The 25,201-nt window shown below is 43.3% G+C and overlaps 1 protein-coding gene, 1 long non-coding RNA gene and 1 pseudogene across 14 annotated transcripts in view; 2 read left to right on the top strand and 1 right to left on the bottom strand.

Moving 5' to 3' along the window:
- Nucleotides 1-25,201, bottom strand: part of Abo3 (histo-blood group ABO system transferase 3) — a 126,028-nt gene that overhangs the window by 70,941 nt on the left and 29,886 nt on the right. For 2 of the 13 annotated variants that reach the window (XM_087654336.1, XM_087654343.1), the window contains exons 1-2: nt 6,677-6,935; nt 6,299-6,422 (exon numbers count right to left, since the gene is read on the bottom strand). The exons of 1 other annotated variant lie outside the window; for it this stretch is intronic. Coding sequence is in view for 2 of the 12 variants with exons in the window: in XM_087654329.1 (XP_087510455.1) it covers nt 6,299-6,311 (13 nt within the window). In the remaining 10 variants the exon portion in view is untranslated. Of the gene's footprint in view, nt 1-6,264; nt 6,568-6,676; nt 7,061-25,201 lie in introns of those variants that run through there. 10 more of the 13 variants (XM_087654329.1, XM_087654345.1, XM_087654328.1 and 7 more) reach the window with 10 other exon arrangements.
- Nucleotides 1,624-24,578, top strand: LOC147995395 (uncharacterized). Its single transcript, XR_015683471.1, has 3 exons — nt 1,624-1,705; nt 5,123-5,195; nt 21,659-24,578. It is a non-coding gene; the product is annotated as an uncharacterized LOC147995395 (long non-coding RNA).
- Got2-ps5 (glutamic-oxaloacetic transaminase 2, pseudogene 5) lies at nt 12,928-14,253 on the top strand (annotated as a pseudogene).

Below are 25,201 nucleotides of genomic sequence, written 5' to 3'. Positions count from 1 at the left end.
AAAGAACAACTTTCTTTAGCTCTTTTTACTCTAAATTTTTTTAATTTTGGATGCGCATGGCCGCTCTGCCTCAGATTGCCATGCTGCTACTACACCTATGACTAATGCAGAAGTAAAGTGGAAGGATGTATTAACTGGTGAATGGCGTGGCCCAGATCCCGTGATTTCGACATCTAGGGGAGTTGTTTGTGTTTTTCCGCAGAATCAAGAAAATCCAATTTGGGTACCTGAGCGATTGACTCGAAGATTGCCTTCTGCTCTTCCTGAAGATGAGACTACGAACCCCACTATTACTGGGAATGGTAATCCAGGTTGATTCACTCATCTTGTGGGCTATTGCCAAACCCTGGCCAGTACCCATGCCAGTTCATAGCAATTCTACTGTTTTGCCAACTTTTCTAAACCTCCTGTTTGTGTGATGTTCCCTGTATAGTGACAGATGGAGAAATGCCCCAACAGTATGCCGCCATTAACTTTTCTCTGTCACATACCTTATGTTTTATTGTTAAGAACTCTTCCCTGCCCTGCGTTTGGTTGTGTAGAGCCACATTTCAATATTCAATATAATATAAGCTCTAATGTGAGCAATGTACCCATTTGGCATCTGGCTTTCTATTAGCTAATGAAAGGATGGATTTGGTTCAAGAACAAATTGAAGCACTGTATCATATGACGCAGCTGTCCTGTGTTTCCTCCTTTAGAGTTTATGCATTATTTCTTTGCGAGCTAACTTTTCTCAGCATTTTCAACAGAGCAAAGAAATCTCTAATTATCTGAAAGGAAACTGGTCCATGAAAACAGAGCAACTATGAAGACAGGGGTTGGGGATTTAACTCAGTGGTAGAGCATTTGCCTAGCAAGCGCAAGGCCCTGGGTTCGGTCCTCAGCTCCAAAAAAAAGAAAAAAAAAAAGAAAAAAGACAATTGCTGATGCAGATTGCTGTCCTCAACAGCACTAGGTTGGACCCCATCACAGTTGAAGATTTTACCTCATGGATTACCAATGCTTTCTCCCTTTTTAAGGAGTGGGCGGGCATGTTTGCCTGGGGAGCTATTGTCCTCCTGGGATGCGGAGTATGTCTCTGGCTTATTGGCCGTTTAAAAAGAGAACATGCCAGACACAAAGTGGTTGTTTACCAGGCTATGACCGCCATTAAAAAGGGTGCTTCTCCCAACATATGGCTGGCCTCTTTGAAAGATTAAGAGTTCGCCCTAGATCATTTTTGTCACTGTCATGTGGAGTCATGAGACAGGCAACTTTCCTCGAGCTCGGACCAACCTAAGACATGGGGCCCAGTGGTGATAGGGTAACCCTATGACGGATAAGGCCGAGTTTGGATGAGAACGACCTAAGACAGGAGCAATGACAAGATTGACGTGACACCCAGATCTAGACCAGTCATTTTATTAAACAAAAAAGGGGGAGATGTAGGGCGCCCTCCTGTGGTGAACAACAGTACTGCGCATGCGCAGGTTTTGCACCTGGCATCAGTTGGCCAGTAATATGCTAATGAGGGAGTGGTACCATGCTAATGAGGTGATTCGTGCTCCGCCAATCCCTGAAGGACAATTAGCATAGCCTCAACCTGCTGTCTATATAAGGCGAGCGCTTTTGCTGCTTGAAGTCCCTGTATCAGCAGAGGTGGTCCTGCAATAAAGGCTGTTGAGAAGAATCCAACGGTGTTGCATCTTCCTTGCCGGACGAGGTGGGTGCGACATATAATAACTATTAAGATATATTGAGAAGGAAAAGAATAAATGAAGGACTGGGTGCAGGGATAAAGGACAGAGAAGAGCCTAGGAAAGCATTCCTCACAGCTCCATTTACCCTTCCCACTGTGTCTCTCCAAACCTTACCATAGCAACAAGGGAGCACCTCACCCCTTCAAAACACAAGGGCCTACTGACACATCAGTGTGCCTAAGGACAGCTTTGCTGACTGAGCACTAACACTGCGACTGTTGGAATCATGTGTGTCCTGCTCTGAGTGACTCCATATTGTATAAATTGGGGTTAGGGGTTGTTTGTTGGTTGCTTGGGTTTTCGCCAACATTCCATCATCTGTCCAGCACCACCCACCCAGCATAGAATGACAATGCCTTATTCCTTGAAATAAAAACGAAGTGCCCCTATCACCCTATAAGGCTGTGGATATAAGCTGAGAGGACAGGATTCTATAGGCGTAAAAAAAAATCTTATTTGGGAAACTGGACTGTGGTAGTTTGAATAAGAATGACCCACGTAGACTCACATATCTGAATGCTTAATCACCAGGGAGGGGCACTATTTGAGAAGATTTAGAAGGTGAGGCTTCATTAGAGTAGGTGTGGCCTTGTTGGAGTGGCTGTGTCACTGGGGGTGGGCTTTAAGGTTTCAAAGGCAAATATCAGGCCCAATCTCTTTCTCCTCTCTCTCTCTCTCTCTCTCTCTCTCTCTCTCTCTCTCTCTCTCTCTCTCTCTTTCATACTCTGATGCTGCCTAGGGATGAGGATGTAGCTCTCAGATACTGCTTCAATGCCATGTGTGTCACCATGATGATAATGGACTATAAGCATCTGGAACTGCAAGCCCCAGTCAAATGCTTCCTTTTGTAATAATTGCTAAGGTCATGGTATCTCTCCACAGGAATAGAACAGTGACTAAGACAGAAGTTGACACCAGGGAACAGGGTTTTGCTGTGACAGGCCTGAGCATGCTGCTTGTTTGAAGAATGTGAACTCTGCAACTTTGGGCTAGAAAAGTGGTTGAACTCTTCACAGGGGGGCTAACATGGATCTAAGTAGGAGCATAGAAGACAGCAGCTGAGAGTGGTATAAACTTGTTTCAGAGGGGAATGGCCTGTGGACCATTCTTGAGATATTTTGGCAAAGAATGTGGTTGCTTTCAGCCCTTGTCCAGTTGAAGTGTTTTGGATTGCTGATGTAGAACAGGAGATTACAATAAAGGCTAGTATTGACTGGGTGGTGTGACTATTAGTAATGACTTATGCAGATCTATAATGAGATGGAGCAGCTAGACAAGGAGAAATACAAAATGCCCCATGTCAGAGAACAGAAGCAGTGGAAGGTGTAATGGAGCTACGTCGAGTGCTCAAAGAGATAAACTGTTTAAAGAATTGCCTGATACACCTTGGGCAGGGGCAGGTCCTCACTCTACCTGAAGGGATGTCCTGTGTCCATCTCCCTTTCTTTGTGTAACTCCCATTTCCCTGCAAACACCCCTCTTCCAGGAGACTGCCTATGACTCTGCTCCCACACAGCAGGAGTAGAAAAGAGAGGGAAGCATGGAGAAGATCAGCTGTGCCTAAGGCCTAGAATCTTCAGGAAAGCAGATGGTCCTGCATATGGCTGCTCAGATGAGGTTACTCACAGAATAGAATGTCCTCCATCACTCTGCTGTACCTGCTCCAAGTTGAGCCTCACTTCTCCACTATAGCATCCAAGTAACTGTCCCCCAAGGGTGTAGTCAAGGAGGTGACACATCTAAGAATACAGATCTTCTGATACCTCAATCCTCCTAATGACCAAGTTCCAAGAGGGAATCCAAGGTGACTGCACCAGAGGCCCAGGCTGGTGCTGAGAAGCCATTTTCTTCCCTGCCTATGGAATCCAGATCATTGTCCTGGGGCACACACTCACTTAGGGACATGTACCTGCCCTTCCCTTATTAGTATCACCCCACAGCATCCTGAGCAGTTCCTACCTAGAGACTTAGCTCCCTGTGAGGTCCAAGCAGTTGGTTATACACTACAACTCCAGGTGCAGCACCCTCTGCATCATCAGCCCCTCAGTCCTATCCCAAGACCTAGAATATGTCCTCTGGCTGATAGGACCTGTTGGCTAGCAGGGATATCATACCTTGCAGGTAGGAGGAGTGAGTGCACAAGGACCATGCTGCCAGGAGATGTCCTATTCTAGCTAGTGCTTCCAGGCCTGTTCTAGACCTCTTTCCACTTCTGTTTCTTGGCAGTGTTCCCCTAATTCACTTGTAGTATGTGAGACCAGAGTCACCCTGAGGTGACAGGGTCAATCAGATTGGAGTTTGGTGCCCCCAAAACTTGATTAAATTTTAATTCACACTTCTTGTTCCTCTGTCATGTACTTGCTGTAAAACTTGAACATCCCACTCTGTTAGGGATGAGCTCCAGGGACTCAGACTTAGGTTGCTCTTCAGTACTCTTGTGTGTCAGAAACCTGGAGTCTTAGGGCCATAGCATATCTCACCATCAACATTCACATCTGTCCTAATTACTCCTCTGGATATAACTACCTGCTTCAAAGGTATGTGGTCTGGGCTCCTGGGAAATGGAAAACATCCAAGCAAATCCCAAGGTTCTATTCTCCCTCCTCCCACCACTTGGCTCCCTTAGGAGGGAGGCACCATGGTTTATATGCAGGAAAATTCAAAACTATGAAGATACCTACACATCCCAGCCTTCCATATAAAGTCAATAGAGCACTATAAAATGTCCTAGGGAGTTGTTTTAGTATCAAAAGGCTGATTTAGAACAGGGCATTTGTCCATACATATACAGCCACCCAATTAGACAAGATGGATGAAGCAAAGAAGTGCAGACCGACAGGAGCCGGATGTAGATCGCTCCTGAGAGACACAGCCAGAATACAGCAAATACAGAGGCGTATGCCAGCAGCAAACCACTGAACTGAGAATAGGACCCCCGTTGAAGGAATCAGAGAAAGAACTGGAAGAGCTTGAAGGGGCTCGAGACCCCATATGTACAACAATGCCAAGCAACCAGAGCTTCCAGGGACTAAGCCACTACCTAAAGACTATACATGGACTGACCCTGGACTCTGACCTCATAGGTAGCAATGAATATCCTAGTAAGAGCACCAGTGGAAGGGGTAGCCCTGTGTCCTGCTAAGACTGAACCCCCAGTGAACTAGACTGGTGGGGGGAGGGCGGCAATGGGGGGAGGGTTGGGAGGGGAACACCCATAAGGAAGGGGAGGGGGGAGGGGGATGTTTGCCCGGATACCGGGAAAGGAAATAACACTCGAAATGTATATAAGAAATACTCAAGTTAATATAAAAAAAAAAAAAAAAAAAAAGAACAGGGCATTTGTTTCCACTTGTAAAGTGACTTTCCTAACATACCCACAGCCAGAGATTGACCCTGAAACTTTGCAGCTGAAGGCAGGAAAGTCAAAATTTCAAGATCATCCTTGACTACCAGGTAAGTCTAACATCAGCCAGAGATAAGACACTTTGTCTCAACAAAAGACTTATTTTAAATTTTATGTGAAGAAGCAAAGCTCCCAGGACAGCCAACACAGTGATGAGGGATAAAGTCTGAGGACTCACTACCTGGAGGAGCACGGTCTTTGAAGGTCTAGACAAATAGGTCAGTGAAAGTGGGAAAGAGATCAGAGAAATAAACCCACAGATGTGAGTCCACTTTAGCAAAGAAATGAGACCAATAGAGTGGAGAAATGTCAATGTTGGGTACCTTGAACATTCACATGCAAAACAAACAAGGAAGATATTACCTAACCCTCATAAACGTTAATTCAGTGCAGCTCAGACACTTGAATGCAAATCAGTTACTAGAGAATCAACTCAGGAAGAAATGGAGATCATGAGAGTTTTTGGTGATGATCTTTTAGACACAACACTAAAAACAGACACATGAAAGACATGATTAAAGCTACTCTTCCTTAAAATTAGTATTTTTCTGCTATAACAAAGGTTCAAAGAAAAAATAAAACATAAACTGATCGCAAATGCCATTACCTGATGAAGGACTATCATCCAAAGTACATAAGGAATTTATAAAATTCAGCCACATAAAACCTGCCAACGTGAATGTGGCAGTTAAACATTGTCATCATGGTAAGATTGAGAATCAACTAAGACATCTCTGGAAGGCGGTTCCAAGAAGTATTAACTGGGTGGACCACAGCTTCCTGAAGTGGGCCAGATATAGAAGGATCGAGGGAAGAGCCTTGCTGCATGCTTCCCTCATTTAGCACCCTGCTGGTAAGTGTGCTCTCTCAGGGGAACCACTGACACTACTGCTTCTTGTCAGTGCCCTCATTTGACAAACATTTCAGTGGCTGCACTGTGAGCATGGAATAACCTGCCACACTTACCCAACTCTGATCACTACACATGCAAAATACACAGATCCAGGAACCCTCAGGATTCCTGTCAGCTCAGCTGACCTGGTCCTGGAGACTCTGAGCCACTGACCCATCCCAGCAGCAATAAATAGAACCAGATGGTTAGCAACCAATGGAGGGTACCCACAGCCAGCCCCCTTATCACCCCTCAGTTCACCTCTGAGGTCCATGGCGCAGCCCAGAATGATTCTTCTTCTGCACAGCAAGTTGGTCAGCACAGCCAAGATCTCAGGCACACAGCAAACTCACCCTCAGGAGAGACAATACCCAGCTCTGAACACCTGTGGGCGGGAAAGAACTCTGGCACACTTCAGCTTTACCCAGATGTGTCTACAGGAACCAGGTATCCTCAGAAGGTATCCATAAGGACACAGGCAGTATCTAATCCACACTTCATTATCACAGGGACTATAGATGCTTCTCTGTGCTGTTATGCTCTAGCCTGTTTTTGCTCTGGTCCCCAAATCAGTTGCCAATGTCAATTTCAGCTTAGGTTCCTTCATAAGCTAGCAACCCTATCACAAGTTCTCCTCACCTGTTTTAGGGATTCTCTCTCATCTTTCTCCTTCCTCTTTCCCTCTTTCCTATTCTTTCTCCCTTCCACCTCTCTTCCCTTTTCCTCCTCTCTCCCATCTCTCCTTCCTCTCCCTCTCATCTCTATCCATTCTCTCATCTCTCCTATCACATTTCTCCATCTCTATCATTCCTTCATGGTGTCATGTTTGACAGGCTGGCCTGAACACACTCTCTAGGACAGTCTTGACCCTTGTCTGCTTCCACTTCCTAAATGCAGTGATCTCAGGCATGCAGCAACACACCCAAGTATGTCCAGCACTGAACATGGAACCTGTGTCACCAGCCCAACTTCTTTTGACTCCAAAATGGCATCATTTCCCCACCCTAAGAACCTTGAATGCACATCCACTAAACAACCCCCAGGTTAGTGATACTTTCCACACCTTGTAATTTTATATTTACACTATAATTTATATGCGTAGCAAATTATTTGTAAAGTAACAAGTTTGGGAGTCACACAAAAGGAGGAACTGTATCAAAAGGTCAAATCTTTAGCAAGGTTGAGAAGCACTCAACTAGATGGAAAACTCCTACTCCAAGTGCTATGCTCTGAATTGATTCAAACATTCATCAGTCTGATCATTAATAAAGTTTAGCAAAGAAAAGGCTTTTATTCATATCCTAGTCCCAGCTCTACATGTGGGTCTCTGGATTCTTGGATGTAGCTCAAAGCCTCCTAAGTACGGTGTTTACAAAGGCAAAGAACACAAAGTTACATTCTGTTCTTATGCAAGCAGAAGGTCATGTCCTGCAAAACAAGCTTTTGATTACAGGAGAAGAAACAGAGGTTGACTTTAAAATCTATTGCTCTGTATGAACAACAGTTTTGTTAAACTATTTAATACTAAGCAATCACAAGAATCAGCCCTCAACAGCTGTAACATTTGAAAGCTAATTTTGTCTTAGAGGTCTGTTAAGCAAAGAAATTTTACATTTTTAAACATAACATTAGCCGTTACATTCCTTCCTTGAGTTGCGCCCTGCATTTAATCTTTGACAGTGTGCTAGATACCTGTTCATATTGGGACTTAATGATCACCAGGCTTCTCCTTTTCTGAATGGAAGAGTTTTTAAGGAGCACATCCAAGTTATAGCTAATGATTGCCAAAATGTTTGCAAAGAACAACTTTCCCCTAAAGACATTAAGTAACCTTGTAAGCCGGAGCTGGAGTGGTCCCACAAATTCAGAAACAAAACCTGCTGTCAGAGAACTGGTCTGCCAAGAGCACTCTCCCTCCTAAGCCCACAGGCCACAGGTGGGACCCCACTTTCTCTCCATTGACTATCCAAAGAGAAACCCTTCGGGAGTGCACAGAGCTTAGGAGCCATAGGGCACCCTGGGACAGGACCCTTTCAAAATCCATCTCTGCCCAGAGCTGGGACTGTTCCACAGATCTCTGGCCCAAAAACTGCCCATAGAGAACTTGTGTGCCAGGAGAACTCTCACTGCAAAGGTCACAGGCTCACAGGCTCACAGGCTCACAGGCTCACAGGCTCACAGGCTCACAGGCTCACAGGCTCACAGGCTCACAGGCTCACAGGCTCACAGGTCCAAAGGAAGGACAAGTCAGCTCTAGTCAGAGACAGGAAGAACAAATAATGTCAGAGATAACCAGATGGTGAGAAGCAAGCACCAAGAACCTAAGCAACAGAAACCAAAACTACTTGACATCATCAGAACCCAGTTCTCCCACCAACATATCCTGGATATCCCAACACACTGGAAAAACAAGATTTGGATTTAAAATCACATCTCATGATGATGATAGAGGACTTTAAGAAGGACATAAATAACTACCTTAAAGAAACACAAAACAACACAGATAAAAAAGTAGAAGCCCTTAAAGAGGAAACACAAAAATCCCTTAAAGAATTACAGGAAAACACAACCAAACAAGTGAAGGAATTGAACAAAAGCATCTGAGATTTTAAAATGAAAATGGCAGCAATAAAGAATAAAGGGAGACAACCCTGGAAATAGAAAACATAAGAAAGAGATCAAAATTCACAGAAACTAGCATCACCAACAGAATACAAGAGATTGAGAGAATATCAGGGGCAGAAGATACCATAGAAAACATTGTCACAGTGGTCAAAGAAAAATGCTAAAAGCAAAAAACTCCTAACCCAAAACATCCAGAAAATCCAGGACCCAATGAGAAGACCAAACCTACGAATAATAGGTGTAGAAGACAGCAAAGATTCCCAAATTAAAGAGCTAATAAATATATTCAATGAAATTATAGAAAAAAATTCCCTAACCTAAAGAAAGAGATGCCCATTAGCATACATATAGCCTACAGAACTCCAAACAAATTGGACCAGAAAAGAAATTCCTCCCATCACATGAGTCAATACACCAAATGCACAAAACAAATAAGGAATATTAAAAGCAGGAGGGGGAAAGGTCAACTAACATATAAAGACAGACAGACCTATCTCACCAGACTTCTCAACAGAGACTATGAAATCCAGAACACCTTGGGAAGATGCCATAAAGACCCTAAGAGAACACAAATGACAGCCCAGGGTACTATATTCAGCAAAACTCTCAATTACCATAGATGGAGAAACCAAGGTATTCCATGACAAAACCAAATTTACACAAAATCTTTCCGCAAAACCAGGCCTAAAAATGATAATAGATGGAAAACTCCAACACAAGGCGGGAAACTAAACCCTAGAAGAAGCTAGAAAGTAATCTTGCAACAAACTCCAAAAAAGATAGCAACAAAACATAATTCCACCTCTAGCAACAAAAATAAGAGGAAAAAAATGCTATTCCTTAATGTCTCTTAACATCAGTGGACTCAATAACCCAATAAAAAGACATAGGCTAACAGACTGGATATGTAAAGAGGACCCAGCATTTTGCTGCATACAGGAAATGCACCTCAGTGACAAAGACAGACACTACATAAGATTAAAGCCTGGGAAAATTATTCCAAGAAAATGGTCCCAAGAAATAAGCTGGAGTAGACATTCTAATATCAAATAAAATCAACATTCATCCAAAAGTTATCAAAAAGATAAAGAAGGACACTTCATATTCTGACAACGCCTGTGCTTCCAGTGTGTGAATATTGGGCATAGGTCTGCGGGATTGAAAGAAAACATGTACACAGGTCACCCGTTTTCAGAGAGTGCCACCAAGGCTTTACTGAGATCTCTTTATATACCCAAGGCAAAAGCCGAGGAAAAACAACAAGGCAGGTGAAAATCAGGGGCATAAACAACTTAACAACAACAAGCTGGAAGGCTCGGTGGGGAGGAAGGGTGCCCTGGAAAGTCCCAGCCCCAAATCAGGGGCCAAGGGCAGCTGCCAAGGGTGTAAACAACTTGTTGCTATAGCAGGCTAAAAGGCTCAGCAAGGGGGAAAAGGAAACATCCCAAGGTAGGCCCAACAATACTCATCAAAGGAAAAATCTACCAGGATGAACTCTCAATTCTGAATATCTATGCTCCAAATGCAAGGGAACCCACATTCATAAAAGAAACTTTATTCAAGCTTAAAGCATACATTGCACCACACACAATAATGGTAGAAGACTTCAACACACAACTCTCATCAATGGACAGATCACAGAAACAAAAACTAAACAGACACAGTGAAACTAACAAAAGTTATGAATCAAGTGGATTTAACAGATATGTATAGAATATTTCAACCTTCTTCTCAGCACCTCATAAAACCTTCTCAAAGATTGACCACATAATTGGTCACAAAACAGGCCTCAACAGATATAAGAAGATGGAAAACATCCCATGGATCCATTCAGATGCCCATGAAGTAAGGCTGTTCTTCAATAACAACAAAAGCAACAGAAAGCCCACATACACATGGAAGTTGAAAAACACTCTACCCAATAACAACTTGGTCAAGGAAGAAATAAAGAAATTAAAGACTTTTTAAAATTTAATGAAAATTAAGGGACAACATATCCGAACTTATGGGACACAATGAGATAGTAGTAAGAGGAAAACTCTTAAGCCTGAGTGCCTCCAAAAAGAATTGGAGAGACCATACACTAGCATCCTGAGAGCACACCTGAAAGCTCTAGAACAAAAAGAACCAAATCCACACAAGAGGAGTAGAAGGCAGGAAATACTCAAACTCAGGGCTGAAATCAACCAAGTAAAAACAAAGAACTATACAAAGAATCAACAAAACCACGATTGGTTCTTTGAGAAAATCAACAAGATAGATAAACCCTTAGCCAGACTAACCAGAGGGTTCAGAGATGGTATCCAAACTAACAAAATCAGAAATGAAAAGGGAGACATAACTACAGGAACTGAGGAAATTAAAAGAATCACCACATCCTACTACAGAAGTCTATACTCAACAAGACTGGAAAATCTGTATGAAATGGGCAATTTTCTAGACAGATATCATATACCAAAGTTAAATCAGGATCACATAAATCATCTAAAAAGACCCATAACCCCTAAAGAAACAGAAACAGTCATCGAAAGTCTCCTAACCAAAAAAACTCTGGGCCAGATGGGTTTAGTGCAGAATTCTATCAAACCTTCAAATAAACCCTAATATCAATACCCTTTAAACTATTCTATTAGATAGAAGCAGATGGAACACTACCCAATTCATTCTTTCAAGATGCAATTATGCTTATACCTAAATGGCACAAAGACCCTACAAAGAGAACTTCAGACCAATTTCTCTAATTAATATTGATGCAAAAATACCCAATAAAATTCTTTAAAAAAATGGTCATTCACCCTGTAAAGTAGGCTTCATCCCAGGGATGCAAGAATGCTTCATATACAGAAATCTATCAATGTAATCCACTATATAAACAAAGTACAGGGGAAAAAACACACGATCATTTCATTAGATGCTGAGTAAGCATTTGAAGGCACATACCTAAACATAGTAAAATCAATACACAGCAAACCAGTAGCCAACATCAAACTAAATGGAGAGAAACTTGAAGCAATCCCACTAAAATCTGGCACTAGATAAGGCTGCCCACTCTCTCCCTACTTACTCAATATAGTATTTGAAGTGCTAGACAAAGTAATTAGACAACAAAAAGAGGACAAAGGGATACAAATTGGAAAGAAAAATATCACTATTTGCAGATGATATGATAGTTTACTTAAGTGACCCCAAAAATTCCACCAGAGAACAACTAAACCTGATAAACAGCTTCAGCAAAGTAACTGAAAATATAATTAACTCAAACAAATCAGTAGCCTTCTTTTACTCAAACGATAAACAGGCCGAGAAAGAAATTAGGGAAATGACATCCTTCACAATAGCCACAAATAATATAAAACATCTTGGTGTGATTCTAACCAAGTAAGTGAAAGATCTGTATGACAAGAACTTCAAGTCTCTGAAAAAAGAAATTGAAGATCTCAGAAGATGGAAAGATCTCCCATTCTCATGGATTGACAGGATTAATATAGTCCAAATTGCCCAATGCAATCTACAGATTCAATGCAATCCCCATCAAAATGCCCACTCAATTCTTCATAGAATTAGAAAGAGCAATTTGCAGATTCATTTGGAAAAGCAAAAACCCAGGATAGCAAAAACTATTCTCAACAATAAAAGAACTTCTGGGGGAAATCACCATTCCTGACCTTAAGTATTACAGAGCAATAGTGATAAAAACTGCATTGGTGTTGGCACAGAGACAGGCAGGTATATCAGTAGAAGAGAACTGAAGACTCAAAAATGAACTCATACACCTATGGTCACTTGATCTTTCACAAAGAGCTAAAAGTATTGATGGGGAAAAAAGACAACATTTTCAACAAATGGTGCTGGTTCAACTGGAGGTCAGCATGTAGAAGAATGGATATCGACCCATTCTTATCACCCTGTACAAAGCTCAAGTCCAAATGGATCAAGAACCTCCACATAAAACCAGATACACTGAAACTAATCTAAGAGAAATTGGGCAAGAACTTTGAACACAAGGGCACAGGGAAATTTCCTGAACAGAACGCCATTGGCTTATGCTCTAAGAACAAGAATCGACAAATGGGACCTCATCAAATTGCAAAGCTTCTGTATATCAAAGGACACTGTCAGTAGGGAAGAAAAGGCAACCAACAGATTCGGAAAAGGCTTTTGCCAATCCGATAGAGGGCTAATACCCAATACAAAGAACTCAAGAAGTTAGACTCCAGAGAATCAAATAATCCTATTTAAAAATGGGATACACGCTTTCCCTGATCTCCGCTCTATCACCACCCACTGCCGTCTTACCACCCACCATGGCCCTCCTGCACTCTGGTCGCGTCCTCTCCGGGATGGCTGCTGCCTTTCACCCAGACCTTACCGCTGCAGCCTCTGCCAGAGACAGCTCCTGGTGGACCCATGTTGAAATGGGACCTCCAGATCCCATCCTGGGAGTGACCGAAGCCTTCAAGAGAGATACCAACAGCAAAAAGATGAACCTGGGAGTTGGTGCCTACCAGGATGATAACGGGAAGCCTTACGTGCTCCCCAGTGTTCGGAAGGCAGAGGCTCAGATTGCTGGAAAAAATTTGGACAAAGAATACCTACCCATCTGGGGACTGGCTGAATTTTGTAAGGCTTCTGCAGAACTGGCCGTGGACAAGAAAAATGAAGTGTTGAAAAGCGGCCAGTTTGTTACTGTGCAGACCATTTCCGGGACTGGAGCCTTAAGGGTTGGAGCCAGTTTTCTGCAAAGATTTTTTAAGTTCAGCCGAGATGTCTTTCTGCCCAAACCATCCTGGGGAAACCACACACCCATCTTCAGGGATGCCAGCATGCAGCTACAAGGTTATCGATACTATGACCCCAAGACTTGCGGCTTTGACTTCTCCAGAGCCTTAGAAGATATATCAAAAATCCCAGAGCAGAATGTTCTCATTCTGCACACCTGTGGTCACAACCCCATGGGTGTGGACTTGCGTCCAAAGCAGAAGAAGGAAATGGCGTCGGTAGTGAAGAAAAGAAACTCTCTGCATTCTTTGACATGGCCTACCAAGGTTTTGCCAGTGGTGATGGTGATAAGGACTCCTGGGCCGTGCAGCACTTCACCGAGCAGAGCATCAATGTCTGCCTCTGCCAGTCGTATGCCAAGAACATGGGCCTGTACGGTGAGCATGTGGGAGCCTTCACCATGGTCTGCAAAGACGCAGAAGAAGCCAAAAGGTGGAGTCACAGCTGAAGATCCTGACCCGCCCCTTGTACTCCAACCCACGTCTCAATGGAGCCTGGATTGCTGCAACCATCCTGACTTCTCCAGATTTGCAAAAGCAATGGTTGCAAGAGGTGAAAGGCATGGCTGATCACATCAGCATGAGGACCCAGTTGGTCTCCAACCTGAAGAAAGAGGGCTTGTCCCACAACTGGCAGCACATCACCAACTGGATTGGCATGTTCTGCTTCACCGGCCTAAAGCCTGAGCAGGTGGAGCGGCTGACCAAGGAGTTCTCAGTCTACATGACAAAGGATGGCCGAATCTCCATGGCAGGGGTCACCTCTGACAATGTGGGCTACCTTGCCCTGCCATTCACCAGGTAACCAAGTAATCACCAGGTGCAAGGAAACAGAGACCACTTTCCCTTCAGCCTTTGCTCTTGTGAGAGTCAAGTGCAGAGTGAGGGAGGGTGAATGGTGGTGATAGATCCTGTTTTCAACCATGGTGCATAACGCTTGGTGATTGAACATGTTCCTCAGAAAAGAGGTAGGGCAGAGGCTCCCAAGGCTGGTATCTAGAACTTCGAATTTCATCAGCTCTAAACGAAACTCTCCCTCATCCTTTTGTCTCCAGCTTTTCTGAAAGTTTACACATGCAAGAAAATCACAGCACCGAAAAGCTGTCAGCCACGGCATCGGAATAGGTCAGAAGCTTTACCTGAAGCCTCAGATGGTGTCAGGGGTTGCCCTGTGGACCCCGGTAGAGCCTCTCTGTAAGAGAAAAATAGCTAGTTCTGTCATTAGCAGTTGTCAAGTTTGTCCTCGTGGTGTGGAGCAACTGTGTCAGCAGACCACATTATGGAAACTATGCTTTACAAAAACCAACAGGTCTGCTGCCACATCAACAGGGACAGTAGAAGATGTAGTGTCTTGTCTGCCTGCCTCTTCTTGTCATTGCTGTTTTGTAGTCTAGAGTTTCATCCCATTCTACTGCTCAGTTGACCATCAATATCATCCTATCAGGAGTTATCTAAGAATAAAGAACATAGTTTTTCTGCTCATGCCATGGCCTTCTCTCTCAGCAAAGAGCCATGGAGAGTGGGACCCTGCCCTTGATTTCAGTGTCCTCTTCAGTGATTGATTGGCTCCTATGGGGGTGGGGTCTCTGCTCAGCTGGACATCTTCATTCATCCTGGCTGCACAGCCTCTCTTCACATGAGTCAGATATGCAGGGAAGGATCAGAAGGAGGTATTCTGGGGTTTGTGTGCTACTAGCCCAGCTCAGAATCAGCCCCTGGGAAAGATAACCACCATCTGCTCTAATCATGTAGACGTTCCTGGTTTTCTCTGTTACAATAAAATTACTGGGGTTGGGGATTTAGCTCAGTAGTAGAGTGCTTGCCTAGCAAGCTGAAGGCCCTGGGTTCGGTCCCCAGCTCCAAGAAAGAAAGAAAGAAAGAAAGAAAGAAAGAAAGAAAGAAAGAAAGGAAGGAAGGAAGGAAGGAAGGAAGGAAGGAAGGAAGAAAGAAAGAAAGAAAGAAAGAAAGAAAGAAAGAAAGAAAGAAAAGGAAAGAGAAAGAAAGAAAGAAAGAAAGAAAGAAAGAAAGAAAGAAAGAAAGAAAGAAAGAAAGGAAGAAAGAAAGAAAATTGTTATAGACCAATAGGATACAAAGCTAAGCAAAGAATTCTCAGCTGAGGAATATCGAATGGCTGAGAAGCACCTAAAGAAATGTTCAACATCCTTAGGCTTCAGGGAAATGCAAATCAAAACAATCCTGAGATACCACCTCACACCAGTCAGAATGGCTTAGATCAAAATTTCAGGTGACAATAGATGCTGGTGAGGATGTGGAGAAAGAGGAACACTCCTCCATTTTTGGTGGGATTGCAAGCTGGGACAAACACTCTAGCAATCAGTCTGGAGGATCCTCAGAAAATTTGACATAGTACTACCTGAGGAGCCAGCTATACCACTCTACTGCATATACCCAAAAGATGCTCCAACATATAACATTGACACATACTCCACTATGTTCTTAGCAGCCTTAATTATAATAGCCAGAAGCTGGAAAGAACCCAGATGCCCTTCAACAGAGTAATGGATACAGAAAACGTTATACATTTACACAATGGAGTACTACTCAGCTATCAAAAACAATGACTACATGAAATTCTTAGGCAAATGGATGGAACTAGAAAATATCATCCTGAGTGAGGTAACCCAGTTACAAAAGAACACAAATGGTATGTTCTCACTGATAAATGGATACTAGCCCAAAAGCTTGGAATACCTAAGAAAAAATTCACATATTATATAAAATCCAAGAAGGAAGACCAAAATGTGGATGCCTTGTTCCTTCTTAGAAGGGGGGACAATATAATCAGGGGAGGAAATACAGGGACAAAGAGTGAGGCAGGGACTGAAGAAAAGGTCATCCAGAGACTGCCCCACCTGGGGATCCATCCCATTTGCAGCCACCAAACCCAGTCAATATTGCTGATGCCAAGATGTTCTTGCTAGGAGGAGCCAGATATGGGTATCCCATGAGAGTCTCTGCCAGAGCCATACTAATACAGATGACGATGGTTGCAGCTAACCATTGGACTGAACAAGAGGACTCCAATAGAGGATGTAGAGAAAAGACTGAAGGAACTGAAAGGGTTTGCATCACTATAGGAATAACAACAATATCAACCAACCTGACCCCCCCCAGAGCTCCCAGGGACTAATTCACCAACCCATGAGTAAACATGGAGGGACCCATGTCTCCAGCCATATGTCCAGATTGTCCAGCATCAATGTGAGGAAAAGCCCTTGGTCCTGTAATGGCTTGCTTCTCCAATGTAAGTTAATGCCAGAGTGTTGAGGTTGGAGTGGGTAGGTTGGAGTGGGAGCATCCTCATAAAAACAGAGAGAGGGAGTGCAGGAAAGGAGGAGAAGGGGATAATATTTGAAATGTAAATACATAAAATATCCAAGAAAAATAAAATTTAAAAAAGACATCTTTGGTGTGCTTAGGGCAGTTCCAGCACTCCCCCAAACTGTAATCCACCTCAGCTAACAAAGCCACCTGTTCTAGCTTGGCAATTGATTTTTTCTAATATAGACAGATCCTGGGTTATTTAGCATCTAAAATTTTTTAAGCTAATGTCAGAAGTTACTGTACCAGTGGTGTCTGGAGTGGTTCCTCCTGTTAGTAACACTAAGCTTATTATGAAGTGTGTGGGGAGGAGAATTGCCTGCCTTTCCTTGAAGACGAACAAAGGAAGGCCTGTGTTGGTACATGTGTGTATTTTCTCCCTACTGAACCACTATAAGCCGGTACTGGGTGAACAGGGACACCAAGATACAGAATGTCATGGACTGATCCATCTGCCAAATAGACAAACAAAAGTACAACCCAGCAGCGCATAAAAGCCAACCTGTTTCATTTGGAAAGTGAAGGAAGAAAGGTCTGTAGTGGTGGCTGAGAGCTGTGAGACATTTACGGCAAATTGGCATTTGCTCTTAAAGGGAGATTCATTTATAGATATATATCCCGTGAAAGAGCAGGAGGAAATGTAGTCCCACAAAACAACATCATAAGTCTCCAAGCCACTTCAGTCTTCTCCTTAGTGGATATCACAGACTTTAGTGACGGTCCATTGTTCTGTAGCCAGGTCATGATCCACAGTGATGTACCTGACTTGGGAATGATGTTTCCAGGGGCTGATACCAACTCTAATAACAGCAGTTGGAGTGGATGCTGGCTGGGGAGGAAGTGCCCTGGAAGCCAGACCTTCCAATGCCCACACAACCTAAGATTCAGGTTGCACAGTCAGAATTCTAGTTCGTGGCCAGGAGGCCTTGGGTGATGCCATGAACCTCTGACCCTCCTAGCCTCAGTCTTGGGACAACCCCATCCGCTGCCTATTAATACCATCCCATTCTGAGCAGTTGCTGCCAAAGTATCCTCAGCTCCTGGAGTAACTCTTCACACTCACAGCCAACTACTTTCTACAATTCTCAGGATGCACCTGCACAACTCTGAGGTGCCCACAGTTGGAGACCTCAGCTTTGTCCTCTGGTCAACCAGAGCAGTGACGTAAGATCCTGAGGAGAGGAGAGATGGCTGACCAGGGAACCTAGTGAAGTAGGTGCCCCATTCCAGTTGGTGCTTCCAGGCCTGTTGGAGACATCTTCATACCTCTGCTTCCAGGTGTTTTTCTGATCCACCTTTAACTGATGAGAACAGAATCACCTGGAGGCAACAGAGTTGATCAGGATGCAATTTGGTGCCCCCATATCTTGATTAATGGTTGAATTCATGTTTCTTACTTCCCTGTCATAAAATCACTATCAGGCAACTGCCTTCATCCTCCCATAAATTTGGACATGAAGTCATATAGAATTACACTGTAATTAGAATTACTACAAAAGAACCTGGATCCTTAGGGTCACAGCATATCTCACCACCAACTGTCACTTCTTTCCCACCCACTTCTCAGGCTTCTACTAACTGGTTGAGAGTGTGCTGTCCTGCTCTCCAGAGAACTGAATAGCATCCAAGCAAATCTCATGGTTCCACTCTCCCTCCTCCTATCACTTGGCCCATTAGAGAGAGAGAGAGAGAGAGAGAGAGAGAGAGAGAGAGAGAGAGAGAGAGAGATCACATTTTACATACAGGAAGACTCAAAGCTGTGAAGATAACTACCTGTCCCAGCCTTCATTATAGAATCAATAGAACACCATCAAAACCTTAACAGTTTATTTTGTAAATATATAAAAGGCTATTTTGAAGCTAGAAATTTGTCTTGGTTGGGGGAATAGCTTTCTAGCATACACAATGTCAGAGTTTGATCCCAGCACTTTGCAGTTGGAGACATGTCATCCTTACCTACCTAGTGAGTCCAAGCTGAGATAAGAGACTCTATCTCAATAAAAAACTATTTTAAACTTTTATGGGGGTCTAAAAGCCCCCAGGACAGCCAACACAGTGATGAGGGATAAAGCCTGAGGAATCACATTACTCGAGGGAGCGTGGTATTTGAAATTCTATACAAATAGGTCAGTGGAATACAATAGAGAGCCCAGAATTAGAACTACAGACATGATCAGTCCAGTGATCTTTAGCAAAGGAGTGAGGCTCATACAGTGGAGAAATGACAGTGATAGATCTACATAATAACCACGTGCAAAACAAACAAGCAAAACACTGCCAGCCAAAAGATACAAAGAACTCAAGGAGTTAGACTCCAGAGACCCAAATAATCCTATTAAAAGTGGAGTATATAGCTGAGCAAAGAATTCTCAACTGGCACAATATCAAATGGCCACGAAGTACCTAAAGAAATGTTCAACATCCTTAGTCATCAAGAAATGCAAGTCAAAACAACCCTGAGATTCCACCTCACACCAGTCAGAATGGTTGAGACCAAAAGCTCAGGTGACAGTAGATGCTGGTGAGGATGTGGAGTAAAAGGAACATTCCTCCATTGCTGGGGGAGATTGTGAGCTGGTACAATCACTTTGGAAAACAATCTGGTGGTTCCTCAGAAAATTGGAAATGGTTCTACCTGAAGACCCAGCTATACCATTCCTGAGCATATACCCAAAAGATGTTCCAACATATAACAAGGACACATACTCCACTATTTTCATAGCATACTTATTTATAGTAGGTAGAAGCTGGAAAGAACCCAGATGTCCCTCAATAGAAGAATGGATACAGAAAATGGGGTGCATTTATGCAATGGAGTACTATTGTATAAAACAATGACTACATGAAATTCTTAGGCAAATGGATAGAATGAGAAAATAACATCCTGAGTGAGATAACCCAGACCCAAAAAGACAAACATGGTATGTACTCACTGATCAGTGGATAGTAGCCCAAAAACCCAGAACAGCCACAATAAAACTCACAGACCACATGAAGCATTAAAGAAGGAAAACCAAAGTGTAGATGCTTCAATTCTACTTAGAAGAGGGACCAAAATAATCATGGAAGGTAGTGGGAGGGAGGGACCTGGGAGGGAGGGAGATGAAGGGAAAGGGGAGCAAAATCATGTATGGGAAAAGACAGGAGAGAAGCCAAGAGGATCAGGAGAATGAATAGAAATATGTAGCAGTTGTGGGGGGAAAGGGAGATGGGAGAAACCACTGGAAAATCCCAGACCCCAGGAAAGCAAGAGGCTCCCAGGACCCAATGGAAATGACATTAGGCAAAATACCCAACAGGGAAGATAGAACGTGAAGAGACCACTTCCAGTAGATAGAAATGGTCCCCAGCTGAGCGATGGGACGACCCATCCATCTCAAAATTTTTAACCCAGAATTGTTGCTGTCTAAAGGAAATTCAGGGACAAAAATGGAGCAGAGACTCAGGGAAAGGCTATCCAGAGACCACCCCACCTTAGGGTCTATCCCATCTGCAAACAGCTGCTACAGCCACCATGACTACTTATTAACAACTGCCTCATTTAAGAACAAAACAAATTTTACTGTCTGCACTATGAGCATGGCAAGAACCGCCTGAAACGTCCCTATACCACCCTTAAAATAATACTTGGACTTTCAGTGTCTTTTTTCTGACTTTCTTGGTTGCCTTAGAAAAACAGTTAAAAGATTGGTGGTTGTTCAGACAACAGAAAAAAAGTGTTGTCCATTATCTGCAAACACTGAGACTTGCTAGACCAGTTTGCTTTAGATGTGGAAACCAGGACTCCTTCAGAAGGACTGCAGAGATGCCTAAGTGGCTCCCTGACATGCTAATGGTAATTTTAACATGTCAAAATATGCACTTGTGGCTAATCAGTGAAGAACATGTTTGATAAAGATCGACAACTCCTTTGGTCTATACCTGTAGCACCAGAAATAACTGGTTACCAACAACTCAGGGGGCATATATAGTAGGCAATTGTATGTTTCATCTCTCCTAGCAACAACCTCAGGGAGTGCAGCATCAGACCTGCCAGCAGCTGATAATGTGGTCCTCACAAGTACAATGGGTATAACTTACATTCCCACAGGAATTTGGGGACTTATTTGCCCAGCAGAGTGAAATTATGTTTAAGGGAAGGTAGGACAAATTTAAAGGGAGTTGCTACTATTCCTGGTACAGATGATGAAGATTATACTGGGGAGTTAGGGTACTAATTATCTTCGAGAGGAATGCTGTCTATTGATTATGGACAGTCCATTCCTCAATTGCTGTTACTACCTTCTGTTGCTGTGAACCAAAGAAGAATAGATTGAGGATTTCATGGGCTGGAGGTACAGGGAGGTGTCATGTCAGGTGCTCACAGCACATTACAAGAACCAGCCCTCTTTAACTCTTGACTCAAGTGATGAAACCTTGTCTGATCTTACCAATACTAGTGAGTATATTATTATTGCTTCTACTTTTTAACTACAAAAATTACCTACTCAGTCACTGTCCTCCATTTTGATTGATTTGCTCCTCAACTGGGTGAAAACAAAGGTTTCTAAGACGGTAAAATAGAGAAGTCAGAAAGGACATACAGAGTCTATACACCTGTTTGTGGCAGATGTTCCTGTGAATATATGGGTAATGAGATGTGTTGTCTCAAGTGTAAATTACTGTCTTTTCTAATACCATTAAGGTACCTAAGCCCCTAAGGTTTGGGGAAATGAAGATGGTTTAGTATCACATCATGAAATTTTTTTGGGTTAAAATTGTCATTTTGGTTTAGGATTTCCAAATTTATAGGAAGGTTCTCTGGTAATGCGACAACATAGTAGGTAATGCTTTTCCTACTACAGAGCTAACTCATTCCCCAATTTGCGTTGATCAGTGACCAACAAAAGATGAAACTGGAGCATCTTAAAGTATTGCTATAACAACAATTGAATGTGAGTCATAGAGAACTCTCCAGTGGTCCTTGAAATACTCCTATATTTAACAAAACAAGAGGATAAGAAAAATGAGACTTGCCACAAGACTTGCATGCAGCACATAAGTTGTTTTCAATCAGATCTTGCTCAAAAACAGCCATTACAATTGCAGACTGGTACAACCATTCTGGAAATCAGTCTGGAGGTTTCTCAGAAAATTGGACATTGAACTACCTGAGGACCCAGCTATACCTCTCTTGGGCATATAGCCAAAAGATGCCCCAACATATAAAAAAAGACACATGTTCCACTATGTTCATAGCAGCCTTATTTATAATAGCCAGAAGCTGGAAAGAACCCAGATGACCTTCAACAGAGGAATGGATATAGAAAATGTGGTACATCTACACAATGGAATATTACTCAGCTATCAAAAACAATGACTTTCTGAAATTCATAGGCAAATGGATAGACCTGGAAAATATCATCCTGTGTGAGGTAACCCAATCACAGAAAAACACACAGGGTATGCACTCATTGATAAGTGGCTATTAGCCCAAATGCTTGAATTACCCTAGATGCACAGAACACATGAAACTCAAGACAGATGATCAAAGAATGCATCACTCCTTCTTTAAAAGGGGAACAAGAATACCATTGGCAGGGAATAGGGAGGCAAAGATTAAAACAGAGGCAGAAGGAACACCCATTCAGAGCCTGCCCCACATGTGGCCCATACATATACAGCCATCCAATTAGACAAGTTGGATGAAGCAAAGAAGTGCAGGCCGACAGGAGCCGGATGTAGATCTCTCCTGAGAGACACAGCCAGAATACAGCAAATACATAGGCGTATGCCAGCAGCAAACCACTGAACTGAGAATAGGACCCCCGTTGAAGGAATCAGAGAAAGAACTGGAAGAGCTCGAAGTGGCTCAAGACCCCATATGAACAACAATGCCAACCAACCAGAGCTTCCAGATACTAAGCCACTACCTAAAGACTATACATGGACTGACCCTGGACTCTGACCTCATAGGTAGCAATGAATAGCCTAGAAAGAGCATCAGTGGAAGGGGAAGCCCTTGGTCCTGCCAAGACTGAACCCCCAGTGAACGTGATTGTTGGGGGGAGATTGGTAATGGGGGGAGGATGGGGAGGGGAACACCCATATAGAAGGGGGGAGGGGCTAGGGAGATGTTGGCCCGGAAACCGGGAAAGAGAATAACAATCGAAATGTAAATAAGAAATACTCAAGTTAATAAAGAAAAAAAGAGGGAAGTCCCACACCCGCGGATCCCTGCCCGGAGCAGCTCTCTGCTCCCAGACACCGCGGGAGAGAGACCCGACCGCCTGGTCAGGTGAGCACTCCTGAGGCTGCAGAGCGGAAGAGAACACCAACACTGCCCACCCCTGCCCACATCCCTGGCCCAAGAGGAAACTGTATAAGGCCTCTGGGTTCCCGTGGGGGAGGGCCCAGGAGTGGCAGGACCGCTGCCTCTGAGACACCGCCGGAACCTGAAGGAAACAGACCGGATAAACAGTTCTCTGCACCCAAATCCCGTGGGAGGGAGAGCTAAACCCTCAGAGAGGCAGACACGCCTGGGAAACCAGAAGAGACTGCACTCTGCACACATCTCTGACGCCAGAGGAAAACACCAAACGCCATCTGGAACCCTGGTGCACTGAAGCTCCCGGAAACGGCGGCACAGATCTTCCTGGATGCTGCTGCCGCGGAGAGCTCTTGGGCAGCACCCCGCGAGCAAACTTGAGCCTCGGGACCACAGGTAAGACCAACTTTTCTGCTGCAAGAGACCTGTCTGGTGAACTCAAGACACAAGCCCACAGGAACAGCTGAAGACCTGTAAAGAGGGAAAACTACACGCCCGAAAGCAGAACACTCTGTCGCCATAACAGGCTGAAAGAAAACAGGAAAACAGGTCTACAGCACTCCTGACACACAGGCTTATAGGGCATTCTAGCCACTGTCAGAAATGGCAGAACAAAGTAACACTAGAGATAATCTGATGGCGAGAGGCAAGCGCAGGAACCCAAGCAAGAGAAACCAAGACTACATGGCACCATCGGAGCCCAATTCTCCCACCAAAACAAACATGGAATATCCAAACACACCAGAAAAGCAAGATCTAGTTTCAAAATCATATTTGATCATGATGCTGGAGGAATTCAAGAAAGACGTGAAGAACTCCCTTAGAGAACAAGTAGAAGCCTACAGAGAGGAATCACAAAAATGCCTGAAAGAATTCCAGGAAAACATAATTAAACAAGTAGAAGCCCATAGAGAGGAGTCACAAAAATCCCTGAAAGAATTCCAGGAAATCATAAATAAACAAGTAGAAGCCCATAGAGAGGAGTCACAAAAATCCCTGAAAGAATTCCAGGAAAACACAATCAAACAGTTGAAGGAATTAAAAATGGAAATAGAAGCAATCAAGAAAGAACACTTGGAAACAACCATGGATATAGAAAACCAAAAGAAGAGACAAGGAGCTGTAGATACAAGCTTCACCAACAAAATACAGGAGATGGAAGAGAGAATCTCAGGAGCAGAAGATTCCATAGAAATCATTGACTCAACTGTCAAAGATAATGTAAAGCACAAAAAGCTACTGGTCCAAAACATACAGGAAATCCAGGACTCAATGAGAAGGTCAAACTTAAGGATAATAGGTATAGAAGACAGTGAAGACTCCCAGCTCAAAGGACCAGTAAATATCTTCAACAAAATCATAGAAGAAAACTTCCCTAACCTAAAAAAAGAGATACCCATAGGCATACAAGAAGCCTACAGAACTCCAAATAGATTGGACCAGAAAAGAAGCACCTCCCGTCTCATAATAGTCAAAACACCAAACGCACAAAATAAAGAAAAGAATATTAAAAGCAGTAAGGGGAAAAGGTCAAGTAACATATAAAGGCAGACCTATCAGAATCACACCAGACTTTTCGCCAGAAACTATGAAGGCCAGAAGATCCTGGACAGATGTCATACAGACCCTAAGAGAACACAAATGCCAGCCCAGGTTACTGTATCCTGCAAAACTCTCAATTAACATAGATGGAGAAACCAAGATATTCCATGACAAAACCAAATTTACACAATATCTTTCTACAAATCCAGCACTACAAAGGATAATAAATGGTAAAGCCCAACATAAGGAGGCAAGCTATTCTGCAAGAAACTAATCGTCTTGGCAACAAAACAAAGAGAAGAAAAGCACACAAACATAACCTCACATCCAAATATGAATACGACAGGAAGCAATAATCACTATTCCTTAATATCTCTCAACATCAATGGCCTCAACTCCCCAATAAAAAGACATAGATTGACAAACTGGATACGCAACGAGGACCCTGCATTCTGCTGCCTACAGGAAACACACCTCAGAGACAAAGACAGACACTACCTCAGAGTGAAAGGCTGGAAAACAACTTTCCAAGCAAATGGTCAGAAGAAGCAAGCTGGAGTAGCCATTCTA

This window comes from Rattus norvegicus, chromosome 3 (genome assembly GCF_021556685.1).
Source record: "Rattus norvegicus strain SHRSP/BbbUtx chromosome 3, alternate assembly SHRSP_T2T, whole genome shotgun sequence".
NCBI classification, from domain to species: Eukaryota; Metazoa; Chordata; class Mammalia; order Rodentia; family Muridae; genus Rattus; species Rattus norvegicus.
The sequence above is the reverse complement of the archived record's forward strand: the minus strand, read 5'-3'. Positions and strand labels throughout refer to the sequence as shown.